Source organism: Cucurbita maxima, unplaced genomic scaffold (genome assembly GCF_002738345.1).
Source record: "Cucurbita maxima cultivar Rimu unplaced genomic scaffold, Cmax_1.0 Cma_Scf00028, whole genome shotgun sequence".
NCBI lineage: Eukaryota > Viridiplantae > Streptophyta > Magnoliopsida > Cucurbitales > Cucurbitaceae > Cucurbita > Cucurbita maxima.
In genome coordinates this window covers 3105581-3127814 of record NW_019272044.1, presented here as the reverse complement: position 1 = coordinate 3127814, position 22234 = coordinate 3105581, and the positions used below count along the sequence as shown (strand labels likewise).

General features: G+C 38.8%; 4 protein-coding genes across 10 annotated transcripts; 2 read left to right on the top strand and 2 right to left on the bottom strand.

The window, feature by feature from the left end:
- Window positions 1–837: 837 nt before the first annotated feature.
- LOC111465202 (bifunctional nuclease 2-like) lies at window positions 838–4431 on the bottom strand. 4 transcript variants are annotated; one of them, XR_002714168.1, is made up of 10 exons: window positions 3834–4431; window positions 3547–3726; window positions 3414–3466; window positions 3274–3330; window positions 2605–2670; window positions 2428–2499; window positions 1626–1735; window positions 1458–1549; window positions 1235–1356; window positions 838–1161 (listed from the first exon to the last, which is right to left on the bottom strand). XR_002714168.1 is itself a non-coding variant. In XM_023109525.1 (10 exons), the coding sequence occupies exons 1-9, from the start codon at window positions 4081–4083 to the stop codon at window positions 1304–1306; spliced, it is 933 nt and encodes a 310-aa protein (XP_022965293.1). In that variant the 5' UTR covers window positions 4084–4431; the 3' UTR covers window positions 838–1182; window positions 1274–1303. The 4 variants fall into 4 exon arrangements, 3 of the variants coding, with proteins under 3 accessions (XP_022965293.1, XP_022965294.1, XP_022965292.1); XM_023109525.1 differs by having other exon boundaries at window positions 838–1182; window positions 1274–1356; XM_023109526.1 differs by having other exon boundaries at window positions 1274–1356.
- A 1023-nt stretch (window positions 4432–5454) lies between these two features.
- Window positions 5455–14705, bottom strand: LOC111500163 (DNA-directed RNA polymerase II subunit 1-like). Of its 3 annotated transcripts, XR_002721051.1 has the most exons (15): window positions 14429–14705; window positions 13561–13824; window positions 12935–13234; window positions 12684–12842; window positions 12361–12522; window positions 12060–12280; window positions 11828–11969; window positions 11408–11743; window positions 11023–11309; window positions 7059–10421; window positions 6834–6905; window positions 6670–6723; window positions 6448–6585; window positions 6052–6370; window positions 5471–5845 (listed from the first exon to the last, which is right to left on the bottom strand). XR_002721051.1 is itself a non-coding variant. In XM_023151822.1 (14 exons), the coding sequence occupies exons 1-13, from the start codon at window positions 14510–14512 to the stop codon at window positions 6483–6485; spliced, it is 5547 nt and encodes a 1848-aa protein (XP_023007590.1). In that variant the 5' UTR covers window positions 14513–14705; the 3' UTR covers window positions 5455–5845; window positions 6448–6482. The 3 variants fall into 3 exon arrangements, 2 of the variants coding, with proteins under 2 accessions (XP_023007590.1, XP_023007591.1); XM_023151822.1 differs by lacking the exon at window positions 6052–6370 and having other exon boundaries at window positions 5455–5845; XM_023151823.1 differs by lacking the exon at window positions 6052–6370 and having other exon boundaries at window positions 5471–5859.
- Window positions 14706–15241: 536 nt separating this feature from the next.
- On the top strand, window positions 15242–17437 carry LOC111465232. Of its 2 annotated transcripts, XM_023109567.1 has the most exons (3): window positions 15242–15686; window positions 16987–17110; window positions 17187–17437. In XM_023109567.1, the coding sequence occupies exons 1-2, from the start codon at window positions 15398–15400 to the stop codon at window positions 17082–17084; spliced, it is 387 nt and encodes a 128-aa protein (XP_022965335.1). In that variant the 5' UTR covers window positions 15242–15397; the 3' UTR covers window positions 17085–17110; window positions 17187–17437. The 2 variants fall into 2 exon arrangements, with proteins under 2 accessions (XP_022965335.1, XP_022965337.1); XM_023109569.1 differs by lacking the exons at window positions 16987–17110; window positions 17187–17437 and having other exon boundaries at window positions 15242–15979.
- A 1985-nt stretch (window positions 17438–19422) lies between these two features.
- LOC111465207 (NEP1-interacting protein 2-like) lies at window positions 19423–21337 on the top strand. The gene is made up of 5 exons (XM_023109534.1): window positions 19423–20159; window positions 20329–20507; window positions 20595–20678; window positions 20762–20929; window positions 21013–21337. The coding sequence occupies exons 1-5, from the start codon at window positions 20006–20008 to the stop codon at window positions 21133–21135; spliced, it is 708 nt and encodes a 235-aa protein (XP_022965302.1). The 5' UTR covers window positions 19423–20005; the 3' UTR covers window positions 21136–21337.
- The last annotated feature ends 897 nt before the right edge of the window (window positions 21338–22234 follow it).

Below are 22234 nucleotides of genomic sequence, written 5' to 3'. Positions count from 1 at the left end.
ACGTTTCGAAACTACTTTTAGAGTAGAAATATGTTAGAATTTTGGAAGAAAATTATGACTTACATGGTATGACGATGACCCAAAACGTAGATTAGGACTCTTAAAACCATCAAACCATTCCAATTCATGGCCACTCGTTCCATGTCCTGATTTTCGACGATGACCCAGAACATAGACTAAGACTCGAACACCATCAAACCATTCCAATTTATGGCCACACTCGTCTCATGTCTTGATTTCCGACAATGACCCATAATGTAGATTAGGACTCGAACACCATCAAAACGTAGATTAGGACTCAAATACCATCAAACTATCCAATTCACGGCTACACCTGTTTCATGTCCTGATTTCCAAAGATGACCCAGAACGTAGATTAGGACTCGAACACCATCAAACCATTCCATTCAAATGCACGGCCACACTCGTTTCATGTCCTAATTTCCAGCAATGACCCATAACGCAGATTAGGACTTTAACACCATCAAACCATTCCAACTCACGGTCACACTCTTAACGGATTTCTACTCCAAGATAGCTCTAAAAGTTCATGTTCTTTTCTCTTTCTTCTTCTTACTTTTACGTTTTGATGTTGGGATTTGGCTATGTAGATGGGAGCTGGTAATGTTGGAGAGAATGGCACCTTCCTAGGAGGCTTCGGTAACAACAGTTTATGTTTGTTTTTGGATTCTCTCTGTTCCATGACAACCCCATTGCATGATAAAACTCCTCTGTTCCTCTCATTTTTGTGCTAAATCTCCAATGAAAACGACACGCTCCAACGTCCCTCCCTACCATCGCCTTTTAATTCCAGAGCTCAGTTTCAATACCGGAACATATGAGCAATCGTTTACTTTTTCGCTTCGTTTATAACCACAAAAGGATCTTTGTTAAGATATACAAAAGCTTCCTTTCACATTCAGCATCTCTCTCTCTCTCTCTATGTGAAGAATGAATATCAACCATAACATTCACATCTTAGAGATACAACACATTGACTACCCAAATGTAGTATTTACATACCTCTTTTAACTGTAACTGTACAGACCGACCATCTTTATCGATAACTTTCTGCAATGATGTGTAGCAGTCCGCTCTGTGTTTCCAGTCCATCCAATGCTGAATTCGACGTTCTAAGAGATGCCTGCAAGCGAACAATTCCTACCCAACAGAAGAGTCGCTCTGTTTAGGGATCAGTATCAGAAAAATTCAAACATTTTTCTTCGGGTGGTACCTTTCCCCGTACATCAGTCGATTACAGAAAGTTACTTACAGGAACAACACGTACAAGTGCAGTTTGACGTCACGCCTCATGTACAGATTTTCGAAGCTTTGTTAACTTATCTCTCCACATAGCTGAAGAAAACAAACGTCAATCATAAATACCTTCATTGTATGAACATGATCAGAAACAGAATGTCTGGATAGGACATGGTTGAAATCCTTTCTACTTAAACCTGCATCTTTGTATCGTTCTTCGTAAATAGCCATTTTCATGTTCTTCAGCATATCGAGTTCCTCGGACAAGAAATCTGGACCATCTGCAGCACTGAACAAGAAACTATCGTTTTTAGATATCGAGAAATGATGTATATCGAATAAGCCAACGATGCTTGCACTTTTACCAGTCAAGCAGAACATCAAAACATGACTTCCTCTTGCGCACTCTTCCAAACCCGAAACTAACTCTTATCGCATCCTCATAGACAATCTGCTTACTAACGAGTACCGGTATCTGCATATTTGTTACACAGGAAAATGGCATAAGAGAAGAAAAGTTCGAGTGAAATAAGAATGAGAGGGTGCAAAGTAAAGCATTAAATTAGCATATATATAATTGTACTGTAATAGTCCAAGCCCACCACTAACAAATATTGTCTTTTTAGGCTTACCCTTTCGGGTTTCCCCTCAAGGTTTTAAAACGTGTCTGCTAGGGAGAGGTTTGCACACCCTTATAAAGAATGTTTCGTTCTCCTCCCCAACCGATGTGGGATCTCACAATCTACCCCCTTCGGGACCCAGTGTCCTCGTTGACACTCGTTCCCTTCTCCAATCGATATGGAACCCCCAATCCCCTTTGGGGTCCAACGTCCTTGCTGGCACACAGCCTCGTGTCCACTCCCCTTTGGGGCTCAGCCTCCTCATTGGCAAATCGCCCGGTGTCTGGCTCTGAAACCATTTGTAACAACTCAAGCCCACCACTAGCAGATATTGTCCTCTTTGGGCTTTCCCTTTCGGACTTCCCTTCAAGATTTTTAAAACGTGTCTGCCAGGGAGACATTTCCATACCCTTATAAAGAATGTTTCGTTCTCCTCCCCAACCGACGTGGGATCACACATGTACTACATTTTAAAACCAATTAAGTCATTCCAGCAACTCACAGAGGTTCTATAAAGATCTCTGCAATCGATGGTAGGAATATCTACCTTACACCGATATGCAATATTTAAGGCATCTGAGGGGCGTGCGTCCACACTTAACGTCTCGTTTTCCCCATCCTGCAGATGATAATAGTAGTGTGACAAAGAAAACAAAAACCCAACATAAATTGAGAACTTCAACAACACTATTAGCTCATTGTGACTGAATTTACAAGAGCTAACCTTTCTCAAGAAGAGCCGTGCAAAGTAAGTGTTCACCACTCTTTCAGTAATTCTCGCTGTCGTGACCTATATGCACAACAGCATAAAACGACATTAGATTACGGCTCGAAACTCCTGTTTCATGGTTTATTCAGAACCTTTACATTGCTTCTAGATTTTCATTTTACTACTCAATTACCTTAAAGAAACAAGTCAATGAAGGAAGGAAGGTTCCTATCACTAAACACCACCCACCCATAATTTATTAACCATCAATAGATGAAGAACTAAGCCTCAAATCATATAATACTTGGAAATGCAAGGGGCAAAGAGAATGATATTCTTGAGAATAACCTCGTCCCCCATCGGTATACATCCGTCACGACACAAGTTAAAACAAACAAAACTAGCAGATTTACACCACAACCTATTGGTTCTTGTCTAGAAGTAAAAATTCCGAAGTGCATAATCAAAAGCCGAAAAAACTCCATCCTAGTGACCTTCACACCCACGTCACGAAAGCTCTCGAAGAGAACACTAAACCAAATATAAAATCTATGACCAATCTAAGCATAACTTAGTCGATAAGGCACGGACTACCATCCGAATGTTCAAACCACATCGTTGAACTGAAATAATAATAAAGGTTGAACATGTATTTAGTTGGTAAGTTAGAAGGTAGTTCCATACTTCATAGCCAACTTTCACCATAAGGTCTTGTATAAACTGAAAGAGATCTGGGGCTTCCTGTAACATGATCATTAGACAATTAATACCAACCACAAGGTATGAAAAACCAAAAATATGAAGAACAAAGACAGAAAACGAACCCCATTTTCAATCCCAAGGTGAGAATCTATAAGTTTCTCAATAGCATATTCCCCTGCAAACAGAGTCCAAAACTTACAGCCAAATTCATAAGAAACACAAACCCAATCACGACAAAGTTTTGATCCAATATACCTACGACAATTGGCAGTAGAAAGTCACCATTGCAAGAAATTTTGAGGAACACAGTAGGGCTTTGAAAACGTCTAAAAAACCCCAGTCCAAGTGAAGGGGAATTGACTCGCGATTCAATCTGATTGAAATTCGTGTCCTCTTGAAACCTCTTCTTCCACATTCGATAGTGATAGATTGTCTCTATTAAACAGATACAGGAATCATAAACACCCACAATCGATTTCATCGCGATTTTCACAATCATCAAAGCTCTAAAACAAGAAACCCAGAAAGTAAAATCAAAGAACCTGAAACAAGAAACGAAGCTTCGAAGTAATCCTGATGGGAATCATCGTCACTGTGGGTGGATCTATCACGAGAAGAGTGGCAAGAAACGAGGATCGACTTGGGTCGGCGAGAGCGAACGGCATTGGGCCGCGATCGGAGAACAGAAAAGTGAAGGGAAGAGGAGGGGCGAGAAGCAGAGGGATGATCCATGGCTATGGCGGATCCGGGGAAAAGGGTACGAAGAGAGAAGTGAGGGACTAAACCCAGCATTGTAATGGAGGAATTACAGAGAAAAATGGCGATGGAAGATGAAGAAGGAGGAGATTGAAGGAGAAAGGGGGAGAGTTTTGAGGTGGGATTGGCCTGAAACCGCTTCTTTTTCGCTGCTACAGAGAGAGTGTGTGTCAATCGCGTCTGAATCGATCGAGAGAGAGAGAGAGAGAGAGGAGATTTGGAGGAAATGAAGAACAAAGATCAAAACTCCCTCGTTAAAGGAACGTGAACGAGATCACCAATTTTATGAAATAATCAATGTCTAGAATAGATCAATCAACGCTTCAAATTCCCATAATCCAAATTTTTTTCAAGATAATCTTGTTTGCTTTGGAGATTCAATTATGGGCTCCATCAAACTTTTAAAAGTGGTCACTTTTTTAGTTGAATTTCCAAACTTTTAATATAATACACCTATTAATCCGCATTTAAACCTCTAATTTTAGTCCAATTTTTTTTTTTTACATAATTAATTAAAAAAATATTTTTTATTTGTTTTAATTTAAGAGTATTTTTAAAGTTTTATTAATAGTATAGAGAGAGAATTAAAAAAATTTAAAGGTACGAGAGTAATTTTAAGACAAATGGAAAGTTAAAATATTTTTATTAATTTAGATTAAAAATAAATTGTTTTAAAAAAAAATATCTATGGTGACCTTTATTTATTTTTAATTTTATTTTTTTTAATAAAAGAGAATATTTAAAATATGTATTTAGAGGGTATCTGTCACTATCAACACATCAGCATCACCATATCCACAAATGGCCATGTCGTTCGCTACCGGGAAAACGACCGGCGTTTGTCCACTGCCGCAACGACACTAACCTTTTTCCACGGAGCTTTTGGCTTGAAGATTCAAATGAATGAGCTTTGCCGGCGATCTTCGCGTGCTCTGGTTTCGAGAAAACCGTGCTTCAGATGGTTAAGGTCTGTGTTCTGGCGAATATCATCACGATTCATACAATTATATGAAGTTATTGGGTCATGGGAATTGCACGAAAGGTGTTCGATAGAATGCTTCAAAGAGACGTGTTCTTGTGGAACACAATTACTCAAGGGTGTGCAAGTTTGGGTTCGTTTGCACCCTCAACCTGTTTGATGAAATTCGTGTCCGAGTCACACCCACCAATTACTACACATTTTCTTTGTGTTGAAGGCATGTGGCACAATGAAGAACAGTGACAAGAGGAAACTTGTTCATCGGTTTTCGACTCAGATGTCATGCGAACATTGCAAGAGATGTTTTCAACCGAATCAATGACAAAACCGTTATCGTATGGAGAGCGATCGTGAGGTGTTATGGAATGCATGGTTTTGCATATCAGGCTAAATGATCAAACTTAAGAACTAAAATGAACAAAAGATCCAGCATGAAGATCATTATTTAAAAATTGTTCAAAATCCACTAGCATGGGAGAATGGAAGGGGACTAAAATAGTATTTAAACTTGTAAAGATACATTACAATTTAGCCTAAAAGGGGGAATATAACTTTTAGAAGCGTTTCAGCATCACACAAGTTACAGGTATCTTCAAATAATGACTTTCTATATGGCAAGGTACAAAAACTACATGGAAAGAGTGACGCTAATTGTAAGGGAATCAATTTTTGCTTGTAATACTTTCACAAGTTCTTCAAAGCAAAAAATAAACAAGCTTGCGAAAGGCTAGATGATATAATGTGTCCATTCCGAGCAACATGCCACGGTGTGTTCGGTCGTTTATTTGCCTCTTCCCGTTCTGGAGGAGACTTGAAGACCTGACATTTACAAACTACCTACACAATCAGTTCCATTTTACAGTGAAGGAAGAAATCACAGAGACTAGCACTCAATTAAATCACCTACAAAAGGTTGCTATGGCTTGCAATGAAGTTTTGAAAAACTAAAAGAGAATCTTGGAAATTTTTCAGATCATGAGGGGGTGTTTCAAAAACCAAAACAAGAACAAAAATAACTACATTACCCTGTGTTATGCTGTCTAGTCATCAATTATATATATAAAACGCCAGCCGAGTCGTATGGGAACCAAAATTCATCTCCTCTGATTTTGTCAACACTAGTATTCTTCCTTCTATTTCTTTCTGACTATATAAACCTACTTCAAATTAACACTCTTGTCCTCAAAAAAGAGGCTTCCTAGTAGGATAATTCAACCCTACTAAAATAGTATGAACCCAGCCAATCTTTTTGACGAAATAGCTAATAAGATACAACGCCCCTTTCCAAGTCCAGATTCAGAAATGATGGCAAGCATCAGAGAAGAGAAATCCATATAAAACATCCTGAAGATCAATTATTCAAGAAAATTAAAATAGCCACATTTTTATCATCAGATAGATCAGAGCTTCCCGAACTTTACCTTTTTCCTTCAAGGATATTTGCTATGAACCCTCATCATCGATTGCTCCTATCATCCTTGTCGCTTGTTTGTGGAGTGTACTGACTATTAGATGATGGAGAATACCCAGGAGCAGTCGGTGAGTATCCTGCACTTGGACTGCAAGGAGAATAAACAATCAGATTCTCACTAGGAGAAGAAGATGTAAATGGTTCCACTAGTAAGTTAAGTATCTCAGCTAACCTGTATTGTGGAGAACTGGGGCTGTAGTCTGGGCTGGGTCCTGTATTGTATGGACTGAAAAGAGAAGGGCAAATAATGGGTTAAGGAAATGCGAAGGCAAAAACGTGTATCAGAAGTACAGATGTTACAGAGAGCCCTCTAGAAAAGGGGTAATAAAAATTTACCTGCTAGGACTGTAGGTTGGACTTGATGGAGAATATGCTGGAGAAGTAGGTGAATATGATGGTGATGTTGGGCTGCAAGGTTAAGACAAAATGACCAAACTTGTTAGATTCGAGGCATTCGGAAACAAACCGAAAAAACAAGCATGAACGTAAGGGAGTTACACATTCAGGCACTTGAACGGTACCCAAGATATTTATACCAAAAATACTTAAACAATCCACTACCTGTAGTTTGGTGAGGTTGGGCTATATGGACTTGAAGGAGACATTCGCGGACTACTGGGTGAGTATGCCTGTGATGGGCTGTATTTAGCTGATTGAGGATTATAACTAGGTGATGTGGGACTATAGCTAGGAGAAGTAGGGCTATAGCTCGGTGATGTGGGACTATAGCCAGGGGAGGTGGGGCTATATGCTGGAGAGGTGGGGCTGTACGAAGGTGAAGTGGGACTATAAGAAGGTGATGTTGGGCTGTAAGAGGGTGATGTGGGACTATAAGAAGGCGATGTAGGGCTGTAGGAGGGCGAAGTTGGGCTGTAAGACGGGGAAGTTGGGCTGTAGGCAGGAGAAGTGGGGCTGTAAGCAGGTGAAGTGGGACTGTAAGCAGGCGAAGTGGGGCTGTAGCTGGGGGAAGTGGGGCTGTAGCTTGGTGATGTGGGGCTGTAACTAGGAGAGGTGGGGCTGTAACTTGGAGAGGTGGGACTGTAACTGGGAGACGTGGGGGAATAAGATGGACTTGTAGGGGAATATGCAGGACTAGTTGGACTATAACCCGGAGAACTAGGACTGTAGGTTGGAGATGTTGGACTGTAGCCCGGAGAGGTAGGGCTGTACCCTGGAGAAGTGGGACTATAACCAGGGGATGTGGGACTATAGCCAGGGGACGATGGACTGTAGCCCGGAGATGATGGGCTATAGCCTGGAGATGAAGTAGGAGAGAAAGCCATTCCTCCTACATAAGGTGAAAATTGAGCATCACTAATAGGTGAAAGGCGGAGATTTGGGCTCAACAAATAACTCGGTGACATCATCCCTTCATGATAAGGAGTTCCTGAGATCGGAGAACGGGAAGGTGTCATGCCAAAATCTAGACCGTCGATGTAACTGGGCAACTGGAGTTCAATAGCATTCTTCAACATCTCATCGTTGAGATACAGAGAACAACCTCCTGTTCCTATGGGGGCCAGTTGACCCAACATTATGTTTTCAGTAACACCCCTCAAGTGATCAGTTTCGGCATATACTGCAGCATCAAGTAAGATATCCACAGTTTCTTCAAATGAGCATCTCATCATTGGTCCGGTATCATTTCGATTAATACCATGACGAGTAATAGCCATCAAGTGGCCACGATAAGTCATGGTGTCACACAGGATGGCAAGATGTCGGTAATTAACATAAGATCCATCGAAGGATATAACAACACGCAATTCATCTAAGAGAGAACGTCGAACTGCTTCAATCCCAAGAACTTCAATAACTTCAATCAAATGGTTGCTTGTGGTTCTCCTCGCATCGACATCTTCATGACATATAACAGCTAAGAGATTGACACCTTCTGTATCCAACATCCACTCCATCTCCGGCTTAAAACCTTCAGACTCATCAAACTTGTTCACTTTACCACATTTAATGAAAACCTTGTTGATGTCGGGTATTCCTCGAAGAGCCATTTCTGTTAGCATATTGCTCTCAATTTTTTTCAAGAACACATCATCTTCTGCTGATTCATCAGTCAACTCCCCCTTCGGGGCTTCATCATTCATGATACGGATACGAAGTATCAACTTCTCAGCATTATCATCATTAAATATGCAAGTCAAATCATCATCAAATTCAAGGTTGATCTTCTCGGCAATGTTTGCCATGCTAAGTTTCTTATCTACCATCATTTCACGATTCAACTCTACACGAAGCAACCATGGGGAGATTTTCTCAGGCGCAATTTCTTCATCTGGCATCTCATAGTAGGATTTCACAAAATCGATATCCTCATCAATAATGGTGCTCATGGGGTCAGGATCATACCATACTTCGGTAGCTTGCGTAACGCTCCTAAGAGTAGTATATTCCAAAGCACATTGAACAGTCTTAGCTCTCTCCTTAGTTTTATTAGCTTCGGGTTTTAGATAGACTGAAAGAGAAGGTGTTTTGATTCTTTTGGCTACATTAATGATTTCCCTCAACCTGGGAACACCAAGAGTGACATTCTTGGCACTCACACCAGCATAATGGAAGGTATTAAGAGTCATCTGAGTTGCAGGCTCTCCAATGGATTGTGCAGCAACACAGCCAATCATTTCACCAGGTGCAACGAGTGACTGAAGGAAGCGTGATTCTATTTCTCCAATAACCCATTCGAATGCTTCACGCGTAAGCCTGTATTCATCCAAAACTCTTTTGCTAGCAAAGGTGCTTCGGAGCAATATATTGAAGAAAAGGGTAGCGTTCTTCTGAGCCTCCACACTTAGAGGATCTTCACCAGGAACAACCTTCAGCCTCTCTTGAAGTTTGTCAATAGCTTCGACAATTTCCATAGGATGCATATCAGAAGCCCTTCGAAAATCGATCTTGAAAGTCTTTTGTGCATTCTGAATAAGCCTTTTGAGATTAACTGGCATTGGCCAGGAGTTTTCACCTGTAGTTGCAATTTCGGTACCCAATTGATACCTGTCCGCTTCGAGCTTTTGTACTTCAGCCTCAAACACATTGCGGAATTCTCTGATGGTTTTTAAATCTTCCACATGCTCTGGCAACATATAATTTGGCTTCCAGTTCTCATCTTCAAACTCATACCTGAAGATCCTCTCAAATTCCTTTTTCTTCATTTTCAAAGAATCTAGTTTCTGAGATTCTATCCAAACTGCATCCATACCATCTTCACCATAAAGAAACTGAATAACATCACCCAACGAGTTTCTAACAGTCCCATCATATTTAACCATGATATCCTCCATGGCCTTCACCAGCCTCCTCTGAATGTACCCTGTTTCAGAGGTCTTGACTGCAGTATCAATAAGACCTTCCCTACCTCCCATAGCATGAAAAAAAAACTCCTGCGGTGTCAATCCTCGAAGATACGAGTTCTCAACAAAGCCACGACTTTCAGGCCCATAATCATCTTTAGTGAAATGGGGCAATGTTCGATCAATGAAACCAAATGGTATTCGCTTCCCTTCAACATTTTGCTGCCCCACACAAGCAGTCATCTGAGAGATATTGATAAAACTGCCCTTGGATCCTGCAGTAACCATAGCTTTCAGATTGTTACTCTCTGACAAACTTTTTTGTGCACTACTACCAGCATCATCACGAGCCTTATTCAGGACCTGATTCACTTTATTTTCAAAAGAATCCATCATCGTTCGTCCAGGTTCAGGTTCTAAACTCCGTTCTTGAGCTTTCTTGATGAGGTTTTTCACTTCATTTTTAGCTGCACTAATAGTTTCATTAATTTTCTCCATGGTTGCTGCATCAGCAATTGTGTCCCCGATCCCAATGCTAAAAGCATTCTGTAAAAGCCAGTAATTAACAAGCCATTGAGTATGACCCAGAAATTTTCGTGCTGCATCTGGACCAACCTCCTCCCTGAAAACATTTAGATGATTAGAAACGGGACAAAAAAATGAACGTTACACAAAACAGAAGGCAACTTTTCTACAAACCACAAAGAGAAGGGAATCGGAGGCCTTACAAAAGCCGGTTTGGAAAGTTTTGGAAAAGCAGTTCCCAGAGAGTTACATGGAAAATAAAATGTAGACCAAGTGTTTTAGTATAATAAATAAATTTTAAAAGAAAAATATGTGAATTTACAATTTGAGCTACAGTTTTATAAAGAATGGCAATAAAAGGCAGTTCCTGTCAATTTTTTTTAGAAGACTGTTAAGATCCTTAATCTAGGCAACCCAAACGGAAGAACGTGATTTTTGAAACGCCAACAACCATCTCTAAGTGGCATACCTTCTGAAAGCTGCATCCCGAAAGCAGAACTTTTTTGTTTTTTTTTTTAATGGGATGAAGACATATCCAATTAGTCAAACAAGTCAGAACAGATCTTTTCAAAAAGTGAACATAGCAACTACCATAACTTTAAAAATGAGTGCAAATACTTTTTAAGAGATGATAATGATGATGAGTACAGACCACATCCTTGTGAAAAGCAGTGCATATCACTACTGCTAATGCTTACCAAATAACATGTATAAGACTTCCATTTGATGATCCGAGCGCCTTCTTGCAAAGAGTTCCAGTAAGTAGTTCCCCCTTCTCAATCCTAACAAAAGTATCCCCAGGAGTTATGAACCCAGTTTCTGACTCAGAATGCCAAGCAGAAGTTCTCGTGAGATTAATCTGTTTTGGTATAATAAGATTAAAAACTTGTTTTCCGGTCCAAAGAGGTTGTGGCTTTAAAATTGTTGGGGCAGGAATTTTCCCGTCAAAATCTTCCCACCACATCAAGATATTCATGAAAACATCCTGCAAATTTATTGACGCAATTTCATAATCCCAACTTACAACAAAAAAATATATTTGAAGACTATAAGGACAAGAGATAACAATCATATTACTCTCACCTTCGTTATAAAGGTGTCCCTTTTTGTAATTTTACGGCATCCTAACAGAGAATCTTGCACTATACCCATTACAGGACGGTTTGCCTGAGGTGACACAATGCATTTGGGAACCATCATGAGCTCCAATACTTCTGCCCTTGTCTCAAATGACTGAGGAACATGCATATTCATTTCGTCACCGTCAAAATCAGCATTGTAAGGTGACGTCACAGATAAATTTAGACGGAAAGTGGAGTACGGCATAATCTTGATTCTGTGTCCCATAATAGACATTTTATGGAGACTAGGCTGACGATTAAAAAGTACAAAGTCACCATCGTTCAAATGACGCTCCACCTATGATCACAGCAGCAAATAATCAGGTAGGAATTATAAAACGCCTAAAATTATTAGATTGCATGCATGATTAGAAAATCTTGCCTTGTACCCAAGCTCCAAATGATGATCACTACTTTTTTTAAGATATCTAAGATCAAGCCTCTGCCCATCATCCCGTATGATGTATTTGGCACCAGTTTTACCAGGTGGAGGATGGGGACCATATTCAACAAGTTCCTTCAACCTGATGTTGAAAAGAGAAACAAAGAGCAAGCAATAAATATTGTGAAGGGGAAAGAATCAAAAAGCGAGCAATGATTTCAAAAACATGGACCTTTCTATGTTATATGGTGTCACGGTCTCCGGATATGTAAGGTTCAAAGCAATACTCCACGGTACTCCCAGTTCATCAATATTAATTGTTGGATCAGGTGTTATAACGGTTCGTGCTGAAAAATCTACACGCTTCCCCATCAAGTTTCCTCTTATCCGACCTTCCTTTGCCTTGAGCCTACTACAAATAGATTTAATGGGCCTCCCAGACCTCTGTGTAGCCTATATTAAAGCAGCACACTAATGTAAAAAAAATAAATAGTTCGAAAAAAAACATGATATAGCTTAAAAAGAGACAATACCCTGGGTAGTCCGGGTAATTCATTATCAAAGTACGTGGCTATATGAAACTGCAACAGTTGTGCGAACTCTGAAATGATATGTGCAGGAGAACCATTTCTCTCTTGTCTCCTGAGGTTTTCATTGTGCCTTATAATCATAGCCAACTGATGAGTTAGATCGTCCTGCAGTAAGAGATACCATATTAAAATTGCCTCTAATATTGTCAAAAGAATCGTAACACTATCTCAGAAACTAACTAGAAAAGTAAAATGAATTTTATTGGGAAGCAGTAAACAAATAAGAAACAATTAGACATCAGAAAACAAAAGCAGAACAGACATACCTCACTTCTAGATGAGGTGTCCATCATAACCGATGGTCTCACAGGAGGTGGAGGAATTGGAAGGACTTGCAGAATCATCCAGTCAGGCCGGGCATACTTCGGATTTAGGCCCAAGAGTTTGCAATCCTCATCGCTTATTCTTTTCAGAACACCAAGAACCTACAAGAATACATCAAACTATGACCTCATGGAAGAGATACGCACAAAATTAATTACAAAAAATAATGTTAATTGGGATTGAAAATAGTCACCCTTTCAGCACTAAGTGTCTGTTTTCTTTCCACAGGTTCAGGCAGCTGCTCCTGATCATCATTTTTCTTCCTTTGAGCCTTGTACTCTGCAACCATTTTCATACCATCAATTGAGATCTTAGGCTGCTGAGCACCACAGCCACCCCGACCCTTTTTGACCGGTTGATCTGGGTCTTGACCTTGGACATCAATTTCATCTCCACCTTCACACTTGGTTTTATTTTTGCAGGCATCCAAAATCTTCCTTAGCTTGTTCTTAGGATTCTTTATCCGCATTGCTTGCTTAAACTTGGGGTCATCCTGAAAGATGATAAATGAATTTGCTGAGGGAAATCGACTATTTTCATATAAAAGACTAGAATAACTCAATAAGATAATGATCACCTATACCCAAATTCCCATTATCCCAACATCAAAAGATACATCCCAATTATCTTTTCCACTTTACTCTGAAAAATTGTAACAAACTAATTACATGGTCTAACACCATAAGAGTCCTAGCCAATGTAATCCTATGCAGTCTTCTGGAATCCTTCATAATGTGTACCGTGAATTTCTAATTTGCTGAAGAATAGAATAAAAGAAAACAAATCCAGAAAGCATCAAATATAGTATTAAGAATTAACCTCGTCAACGAGAATCTTTGAGCAATTGAAGCAAACAGAACGCATGATAGTGAGAACGGTCTTCATAAACCCAATATGAAACATTGGCTTGGCAAGCTCAAGGTGCCCAAAGTGCCCAGGGCACTCAGCCATATTTGCAGTGCAAGTTTCACACTTCAATTTTCTATCAATTGTACCAAGTCGCGGGTCACTCAAACCGGCTACTTTTGGCTTACCCCTCTCCGTAGTTTCACCATGCTCAATCTGCACCACGGACATTTGCCTCTGCAATCCAAAGAATATGGTTTTAGATACCGAAGGGTAGTTGCTCAAAAATTTTCATTTTTTATTTCTCATGGCCTCTTTCCATTCTCGGGAAACATATGCATTTTGCAGCAGATTCTATTTCCCACTTCTCATTTGCAGAAACATTGGCATACAAAAAGAATCTAGTTTCTTATTTCCTATTTCCAATTATTCAAAAACAATAACAATTACACATAATAATTTTGAACTATTTACTCCCAAAAAAAAAAAATTCTCCTTCAAAATTTGAGAGAAGAAACCAAATATGACTACCTAAAGCAATGCGTTGCAATGAATAAGAGACCAGAACTAATAGACGAGAAAAGAACATTGCCAAGGTCCCCAACTAATCAAATGAAAAACCGTGGAAGTCTAACCAAAAATCCATCTCTAAATCCAATTAAACAAAAACAAGCAGAACGAGCTGCAAAAACCAAACTGAGCCACTTCCTAGAGTAGAACCAGTTCATACATATGTAAAGCATTCCTCACCCCCGAACGACCCCTCACATTAAAACAGAATCAAACAAAAAAAAAAAAAAAAAAAAAAAAAACAAATTTGAGGCGATGGGAAGAGAATTACAATCTCGTCGGGGCCAAGAATGCCAAACTGAACCATCTGGACTTTGGCAACCTCTGCCGGGGAGTAAGGGAATCGCAAATCCATGGCGATCGAAGTGCAGAAAGAAAGCCCTAGAGCAAGTTGATGAGATCAAAAGCGAAATTTGGGCTTGTTCAGATGGAATTATTTGGATTCGAACTTCAAATTTCAGAAGTTTTCAGTTTGTTTTCCTTTTGGTTCTTTGCTGCTACTCATAGGAGATCGACGGCAATATCTCTCCCCCCAAACCCTCTTGGAAGAGAGCTTCAAATCAACCGAGAGTCGATGCCCTAGAGGGCTATTTATAGACGAACAGGTCCTTTGGGCGGCCTACCAAATTACTATTTTGACCTTTATCTTTTTATCTTTTTATTTTTTATTTTTTCTCAATTAATTTATTAAATATTTGAATTGTGAATTGGTTTAGCGTTGTTCAAAATTATTTCTATTTTTAAAAAAAATTGAATTTATGTTAAATAATAAATAATTTAATTCAACTAAAACAATCTTAAATTATTTTTAAAATAAACATAAAAATTTTAATACATCTCTACCGAATATTATTTTATCTACTAAAGATTATTCTATCGAATATTTGATAGAAAAATATATATAAATCCAGATTGATATTTTAAATAAATAAAAAATTAAGTTTCATATATTTACTAAACAAAATTTAAATATTATATTCAAAATTTTATTGAGTTTTACGTGTTTGAAGGTTTAATGTCTTCTTTTTTTAATTATATATTCTTATATATATATATATATACAGCGAAGAAAAAGACGACGACTTTGTTATTTGCAGTCAAAAAAAAGGCCACGATTTTGTATGAAGAACCTTCGTTCAATCTTCGTTTGAAACTTGGGGCATACGACGTTATCAGATTTTCAAATCCTGTTACATACAGCCCAAAATCTCTCACTAATCCTCTGAATTTCTCGTCAACAATGGCTTCCATCTATTCCTGTGCGGAATGCGGAGCAAATCTGAATCTGAATTCCAGTCATCTCTTCCCGCCGGATTTCTATTTCGAGGCCGGAAACAAGGGCACGCTTTCGTTTTCCTTGATCGACTCCACCAAGTTCAGGCTCGAGAAAGAGGACAAGCTCCGCCCATTCTTCGAGACCGTCAACTATTGGGGAATCCAGCGGAAACGCACCAAGATCAAGTGCAATTCATGTGCGCGTCTCGTCGGCTATGTTTACGACGATGGGCCTCCTCTCACCGATAGTCCTGGTCAGTACCACTTCGGACCTAGCCAGGTTATTCCCCGAGCTCCTAGATACAGATTCAAGATCAAGGAGCTTCGGATTTCCTCTGAGAGTTGAAATATATTGATTATCGCGCATTAGGGTTTGAAAGGTTCTTTCTATGAATTTGTGTCTGTTTTTTCAACTTTTATATAGATCATAGATGGTTGTTTCTGCCCTGGGATCTGTGAATATTGTTTGCATCATCAATACACCATACTGTACAAATAAGTTGAACTTCAATCGAATGCTTGTGAAATATTCTCGTTTACTATTGCAGCAATCTGTTCATTCTTTATCTCTATGTTCATCTTTTAGGAAACATGTCTTTATTCTCTCATCTTGTATTTATCTCTAATCTCTGATAAAGAGAAGTCTGAAGAGCATGGCTTAAGGAAGTAAAAGCAAGCTAAATGCATGTCATCCAGCCCAGTGGCTGCAGAAATAGTTGGACTAACTCCTAGTTTAAGCCCTGCTAGGCAAAAAGAAAGCAATTCAAGTGAAAAGGGAGGGTTGTTCTTATATTTTCTGGACACTGGAAAGGGGAAGGCATTGACAGGTTTATCACATAGTGTAGAGTTCCTCCATGATCAAAATAGTGAGTTGTTAATTTAGACCATCTGAACCTTATCGTGTCCGCTAAGAGCGTAGGCAACCACCAAGGTGTTAAGGATATTTAGTCTTCCATTACGGTTTACCATAGGTACCATATTTGACCTTTTATTAAAGGCAAATATCTAGATATTTTCTTTCCATTATGGTTTACCATAGGTATCATATATGACCTTTTATTATATAAGCAAATATCTTGTATTCATTTATTGCTCTTTCCATTTTCTTTGTAATTTATTTGATGATTATAAATGGAGAACTTCACCATCATTTCAATGGGATGGTTTTAGCAAATATCCTCACATGGGAGGAGAGGCAAGATAATTGACCCTCGTCAAAGAATGTACACGACCCTCAAAGTTCCTGTTTCCGGATCGAATGGCCGAATTCGATTGCTTACCTGAGCTAGAGAGGCCAAAGGGTACAAATGGGAACAACTAAACTTTTCATTGGCATTGTCAGAAATTTATTTGCTTACTGCAGGGTATTCAAAGCAATCGTATCCAACAGTATTGAACCCCAGCTGATCAAATCCAATTCTTGACTGTTGAAATATAATCATTCGTACAACAAGGCAAACCAGAAAAACTCCCATTCAGAAGAATAATTGAATTAGAATAGTTAATTCTATGTCAAATTCTTTGATCCAATCTTTATGTCTCATTTAACAACAGGAGAGCATTTGGGGAGTTTGATAGTGAGTACCTCTGTTCAAAGTATTTGGTTACCACTCTTGAAACTGGAGCAAGACTGGTTTTTATCCAAGGCTTAACCTGTGCAGAAGACCGAATATCTCGGGTACGTTTGGGAATATGTTTAATTAAACGTTTCATTTTGGTTTCCATTGTCTTACTGAAATAAATTATTGATGCAGGCAACACAAGGAGGTAGAAACGAGGGAAAATTTTGCACACCTCTAAACCAAGCTCACAAGCTTTCTTAGCAACCAAAGCAGCTCCAAGCATTGTGCAAGGATTGGAGGTCCAGCTTAAGAAAAATCAGGTTCCTTTTTTTTCTCCCTTTATGATTAACTAAAAGGGCTAATGATTTTGAAGAGCCGACAATGAAGTAAGAATATGAGGATTAACATAGATCTCTACATATAAGAATATAAGGATTAACATAGATCTCTACATATTTTCAAACCTTCCACATCGGTTGGGGAGGAGAAAAAAACATTTTTTATAACGGCGTGGAAACCTCTCCCTTGCAGACACGTTTTAAAAACCTTGAAGGGAAGCCTGAAAGGGAAAGTCCAAAGAGGACAATATCTGCTAGCGGTGAGCTTAGGCTGTTACAAATGGTAATTGTGAGATCTCACATTGGTCGGTGTGAGATCTTCATATTGACCTCCACAGCCTTATCTGATCTTGCCATGTCAACCTCTACTAAATGGTCAATCACCAGATCTGCAGGAACCTGCATTAACCAAGGACAAGTAATTAGAGGTACTCTTTATCTTTAATTTCATTCTCTCTCTCTCTCTCTCTCTCTCTATATATATATATATATATATATATACATGTTCTTAACCGTATATTTTACTTAGTTGTTGAGTTATGTTTAGATTGGTCACTTATTAGATTAATCTCGTTCGAGTCACCACCAAAGTTATTGACTACATCTCTCATGCAAGCAAGGCTACTGCTTAACCATGTGTTTTCACTAAGGTTTGTTTAGAATGACTTTTCATGTGCTTAAAAAATCATTCCAAATGAACCCAAAGTCATAGCTATAACAAATTCACGAATTAGACGCTTCTAAGGAGTTAGCTCATTAGGACTGTAGTTTTAGCTATGAAGTGTTTGAGATCATTTTTAAATCAATGAATTACTTCTACTCTATGAGTTCTTTTCTAACATAGAGGCGAGTTAAAGTTTCAATGGTATAGTTATGGTACTCATTGTTAGCTGTGTCGTCATCGTTTAAAATTGAAGTGTGTGTAAAATATATTTATATTAAATGGAGCGATAAGGGGAATTGGGCGGGATGAGGATGGAAAATAGAATCTTGTCCCTGACCCTATTCATCTAACATGAGATAAATGTTGTCGACTCCCTCTCCTATTTTATGTCTAAGCAGGAATTCTATCTCTATTTCGGGTGGATCTCCACGGTAAAATGTTTATAATTAATTGAATACATATAAAAATATTTTTCTTAACATAATTTCAAAAAAAAAAAAAAAAATTAATCATGGAGGAAAATTTACATTACACTTTTAATTTAAGGTTAAAATTGAAACGCAGTAGGAAAGAAATTAGAAATTTAGAATACAAATCGACATAATTAATTAAATTTAAGCAACTATTTTAAATTTTTTATTTCTTTTCACATTTTGGTTGTGGTATTTTATTTTATTTTAAGTTCATTAAATAAAAATTAATAAAATCAACGAGTATTAAATAAATAATAAATAACTATCAATTTTGGTCATTGTCTTTGCTATCATTATGACGAAGGGACGTAGAGGCTTAAACTACCTCCTTCATTCATTATGAATCTTTGGTTCGAGTTGAAATGACTTTTCAATTGCTTACAATAGAGCTTTAAGTTCTTAGTTGAAACGTTGTCTCAAAACATGTTCTTAGTCTTCAACCCATCCCTTTTAAAATAGTCATAAGCCCTCACAATTCATGCATGTGTCATAGTATAGGTAAGCATTTCGGGTGTCTTCTTTTAGAATTGGGTTTTCGAAACGAGTGTCAAACAACACGGGTGCGCTCACATTGCGCCTTATCCTTTGAGTTGGAGGTTAGTATATGAGACTCCTCATTGGTGCAATACGCATAAATGACTCAACATGGACACGAGAAACGAAGGATACGTCTGAAAGAGAGATGAAAACGCGTGGTTTGGTAGTAATAGATGAATTGGTCGAAATGAAGAACAAAAAATGTCAAAGATTTTGAAACATGAAAAGTCAACATAATCCAACCAAATTCCTAAATCTCATGTTTTTGACCTATTGAATATATATATTTTTTTTTTACAACAAAATTTCAAATAATAATAGAACTTAAAACATTTGTGTTGTGCTCATAGAAAAGTTTTATTTAAATATTGATGAGACATTGAGAATATTTAATAGATGTATGAACACCAAACACGACAAACAAAATTTATGCAGCACCGAACCCCCCACAGCCTCAAAATCTCCGAAAGGCAAATAAGAAACGTTTGAACATCAAAGTTAAAAAAAGTAAAAAACAATGGAGGAAATTGGTGACGGTGGAGGCACTTGATCGGCGGTAGATTTGTGGAGGAGGAGGAGCGAGAAGATGGCATTGGTATGTCGATCTCGAATCCTCTTCGTTTGGGGTAAAGCCATTTTAGATGAATCTGGAATTGGCATTGCAAATTGGTAGGGTTTGTTGTGGCCCAATTAATTACCCTGAACTACACGCTGAAGCAAGCCATCCCCAACCCTCCTTTTTCTTCTTCTTATTTTCCCTTTTCTTCTCGGATCGTTTTCAATGCAATCTCTCCATTTATTATCCCTAAACCCTTTAATTTGGAGCGCGAATAAAACTCTTCGAAGCAAAGAGAGCGTTAAATGCGAGTTGGTTGATGCGGTTGCTTTCCACCTCCTCCTTCTTCTTCTTCTTAAGCGTTAAGTTCTTTGAAATCCCCAATCTTATATCGTTAAAACCCATTTTCGCTTCTCGATTTTGGATCGACCCTTTTGATTTCCATGGATTTCATCGCGAATCCATTTCGATTTTCTTCATCTTCGTCGCCTTCGTTTGGTAATCTCTTTGAGAGAGTTCGAGACATTTGTTGCTATGCGGTTTCTGCGATTCTTGGCAACGTCTTGTCCGCGATCTTCACTTTTTTCTTCGCCCTAGGTTTGTTTCTCATTCATCTTCTGCATTTCTTCCCATCATTTCTCTGTGTTTATGCGTTTTCTTTATGATAATCATCTGATCAAGGAGAAGAAGAAGAACAGAAAAACAGGGTTTCTGAAACTTATTTGGATTTCAAGGAAATGAAATTGTTCTTTGTTGTTTCTGGCAGTGGGGACTTTGCTTGGGGCCATGACTGGCGCATTGATTGGCCAAGAAACAGAGAGTGGGTTTGTTAGAGGAGCGGCTGTTGGGGCAATTTCTGGAGCTGTTTTCTCCATTGAAGTCTTTGAATCTTCTTTGGTTCTTTGGCAATCAGATGAATCAGGAATAGGCTGTCTTCTTTATCTGGTGAGCAAACTTTGTATCCAAATCTTTTGAGTTGAAAAATGGCTTCTCTGGTAATCCAACATCAATTATGTTTGTTATTCTGTATAGATTGATGTCATTGCAAGCCTCCTCAGCGGACGACTTGTTCGAGAACGGATCGGTCCAGCCATATTGAGCGCAGTTCAAAGTCAGGTAGCTTTACAATGCCATTGATGAATTGTATAGCTGTAGCTCGATTTAGAATGATGAAATATTCTGGTTTTGGTGTGAATCAGATGGGTGCTACAGAGACGAGCTTTGACGACATCCCGAACATCTTCGATACGAGTAGCGCAAAAGGATTGCCTGGGGACTCGGTCGAGAAAATCCCCAAGATCTTAGTATCTAAGAACAACAGCGTAGATGCTTACGGCGAGCGAGTCTGTTGTTCTGTTTGCCTTCAGGTTAGTCTCTAACTTTTGAATCTATATACCAATTCGTCATCGAAATGGCTACTTAATCGTATTTTCGGGTCGTATTTTCCCAGGACTTTCAACTAGGAGAGACTGTAAGAAGTTTACCATATTGCCATCACATGTTCCATTTGCCCTGCATTGATAAATGGCTTCTTACTCATGGCTCTTGCCCTTTATGTAGAAGGGATCTGTAATATTTTTCCACTACTACTGTCTTAACTTGCCCTTGTAAATTACAAAATCCGCGAAAAATTTCCTTATTTTTCGCTAAAACTCGAGTTGAATCATTGCTTCAGTTGTTCGAACAGGGGCATTCGTAACATACTGTGGCAATCGATCGTCACTGATGTATAAAAATTTTGAGTAATTATAGCTTTATATTGCTCTTGTGAATAATCTATTCCTCTTCTACTCATTCATCAATTATTACGAGTTTTGGTTGCTTTGCTTAAAGAGTTAGTAATTTGCCTTTTTGAACAACTTTTAAGATTAGGCCATTGGTTTGCGTAAACTTGCAGTTTGAGTCACTCATTCTTTTGTCTTCCAAGTGGCGTTGTCTGATAGGTTAGTTTGGACAGGAAGAACAGCCCAAAACCAAAGCTAAGATTGTTGGAGTGTTAGTTGAGAGCTTTTTGAAATTATTTAATGCAGAGATTAGGCTGAGAACTTAGGGAGAGGCTCTCCACAGTGGAAATACAAGATATTTAGAGCCCCATTGTGGTGGAAGATATCAGGTAGTGGGAGCCCCATCTGCATTGAAAGGATCTCAGAGTGTAGGGACATTAGCCTTTAAAACCACTCTTTTCCCCATCATTTACAACACTCTCTCTTGGATTGGGATATACTCTACTTCAAGTAAACATGATGGAAATGATAAGTTTAGGACGCCTCCCTCCCTCCCTCCCCGCTCCTTCTTTATCGGTTTTTCTCTCTGTAATGGCTCAAGCCCACTACTAGTAGATATTGTCCCCTTTGGGCTTTCCGTCTACTAGGGAGAGGTTTCCCCTTATAAAGAATGCTTCGTTTTCTTCTCTAACTGATGTGGGATTTCAAATGTTGTGCAGTCTACCACAATAATGCATCTGTTGTGAGATCCCACGTCGGTTGGAGAGGAGGACGAAGCATTCTTTATAAGGGTATGGAAACCTCTTTGTAGTAGACGCGTTTTAAAAACCTTGAGGGGAAGCTCGAAAGGGAAAGCCTAAAAAAAACAGTATCTGCCAACAGTGAGTTTGGGTTGTTACAAATGGTATCAGAGCCAGACAAGGCTGATCCCCGAGGGGGGTGGACACG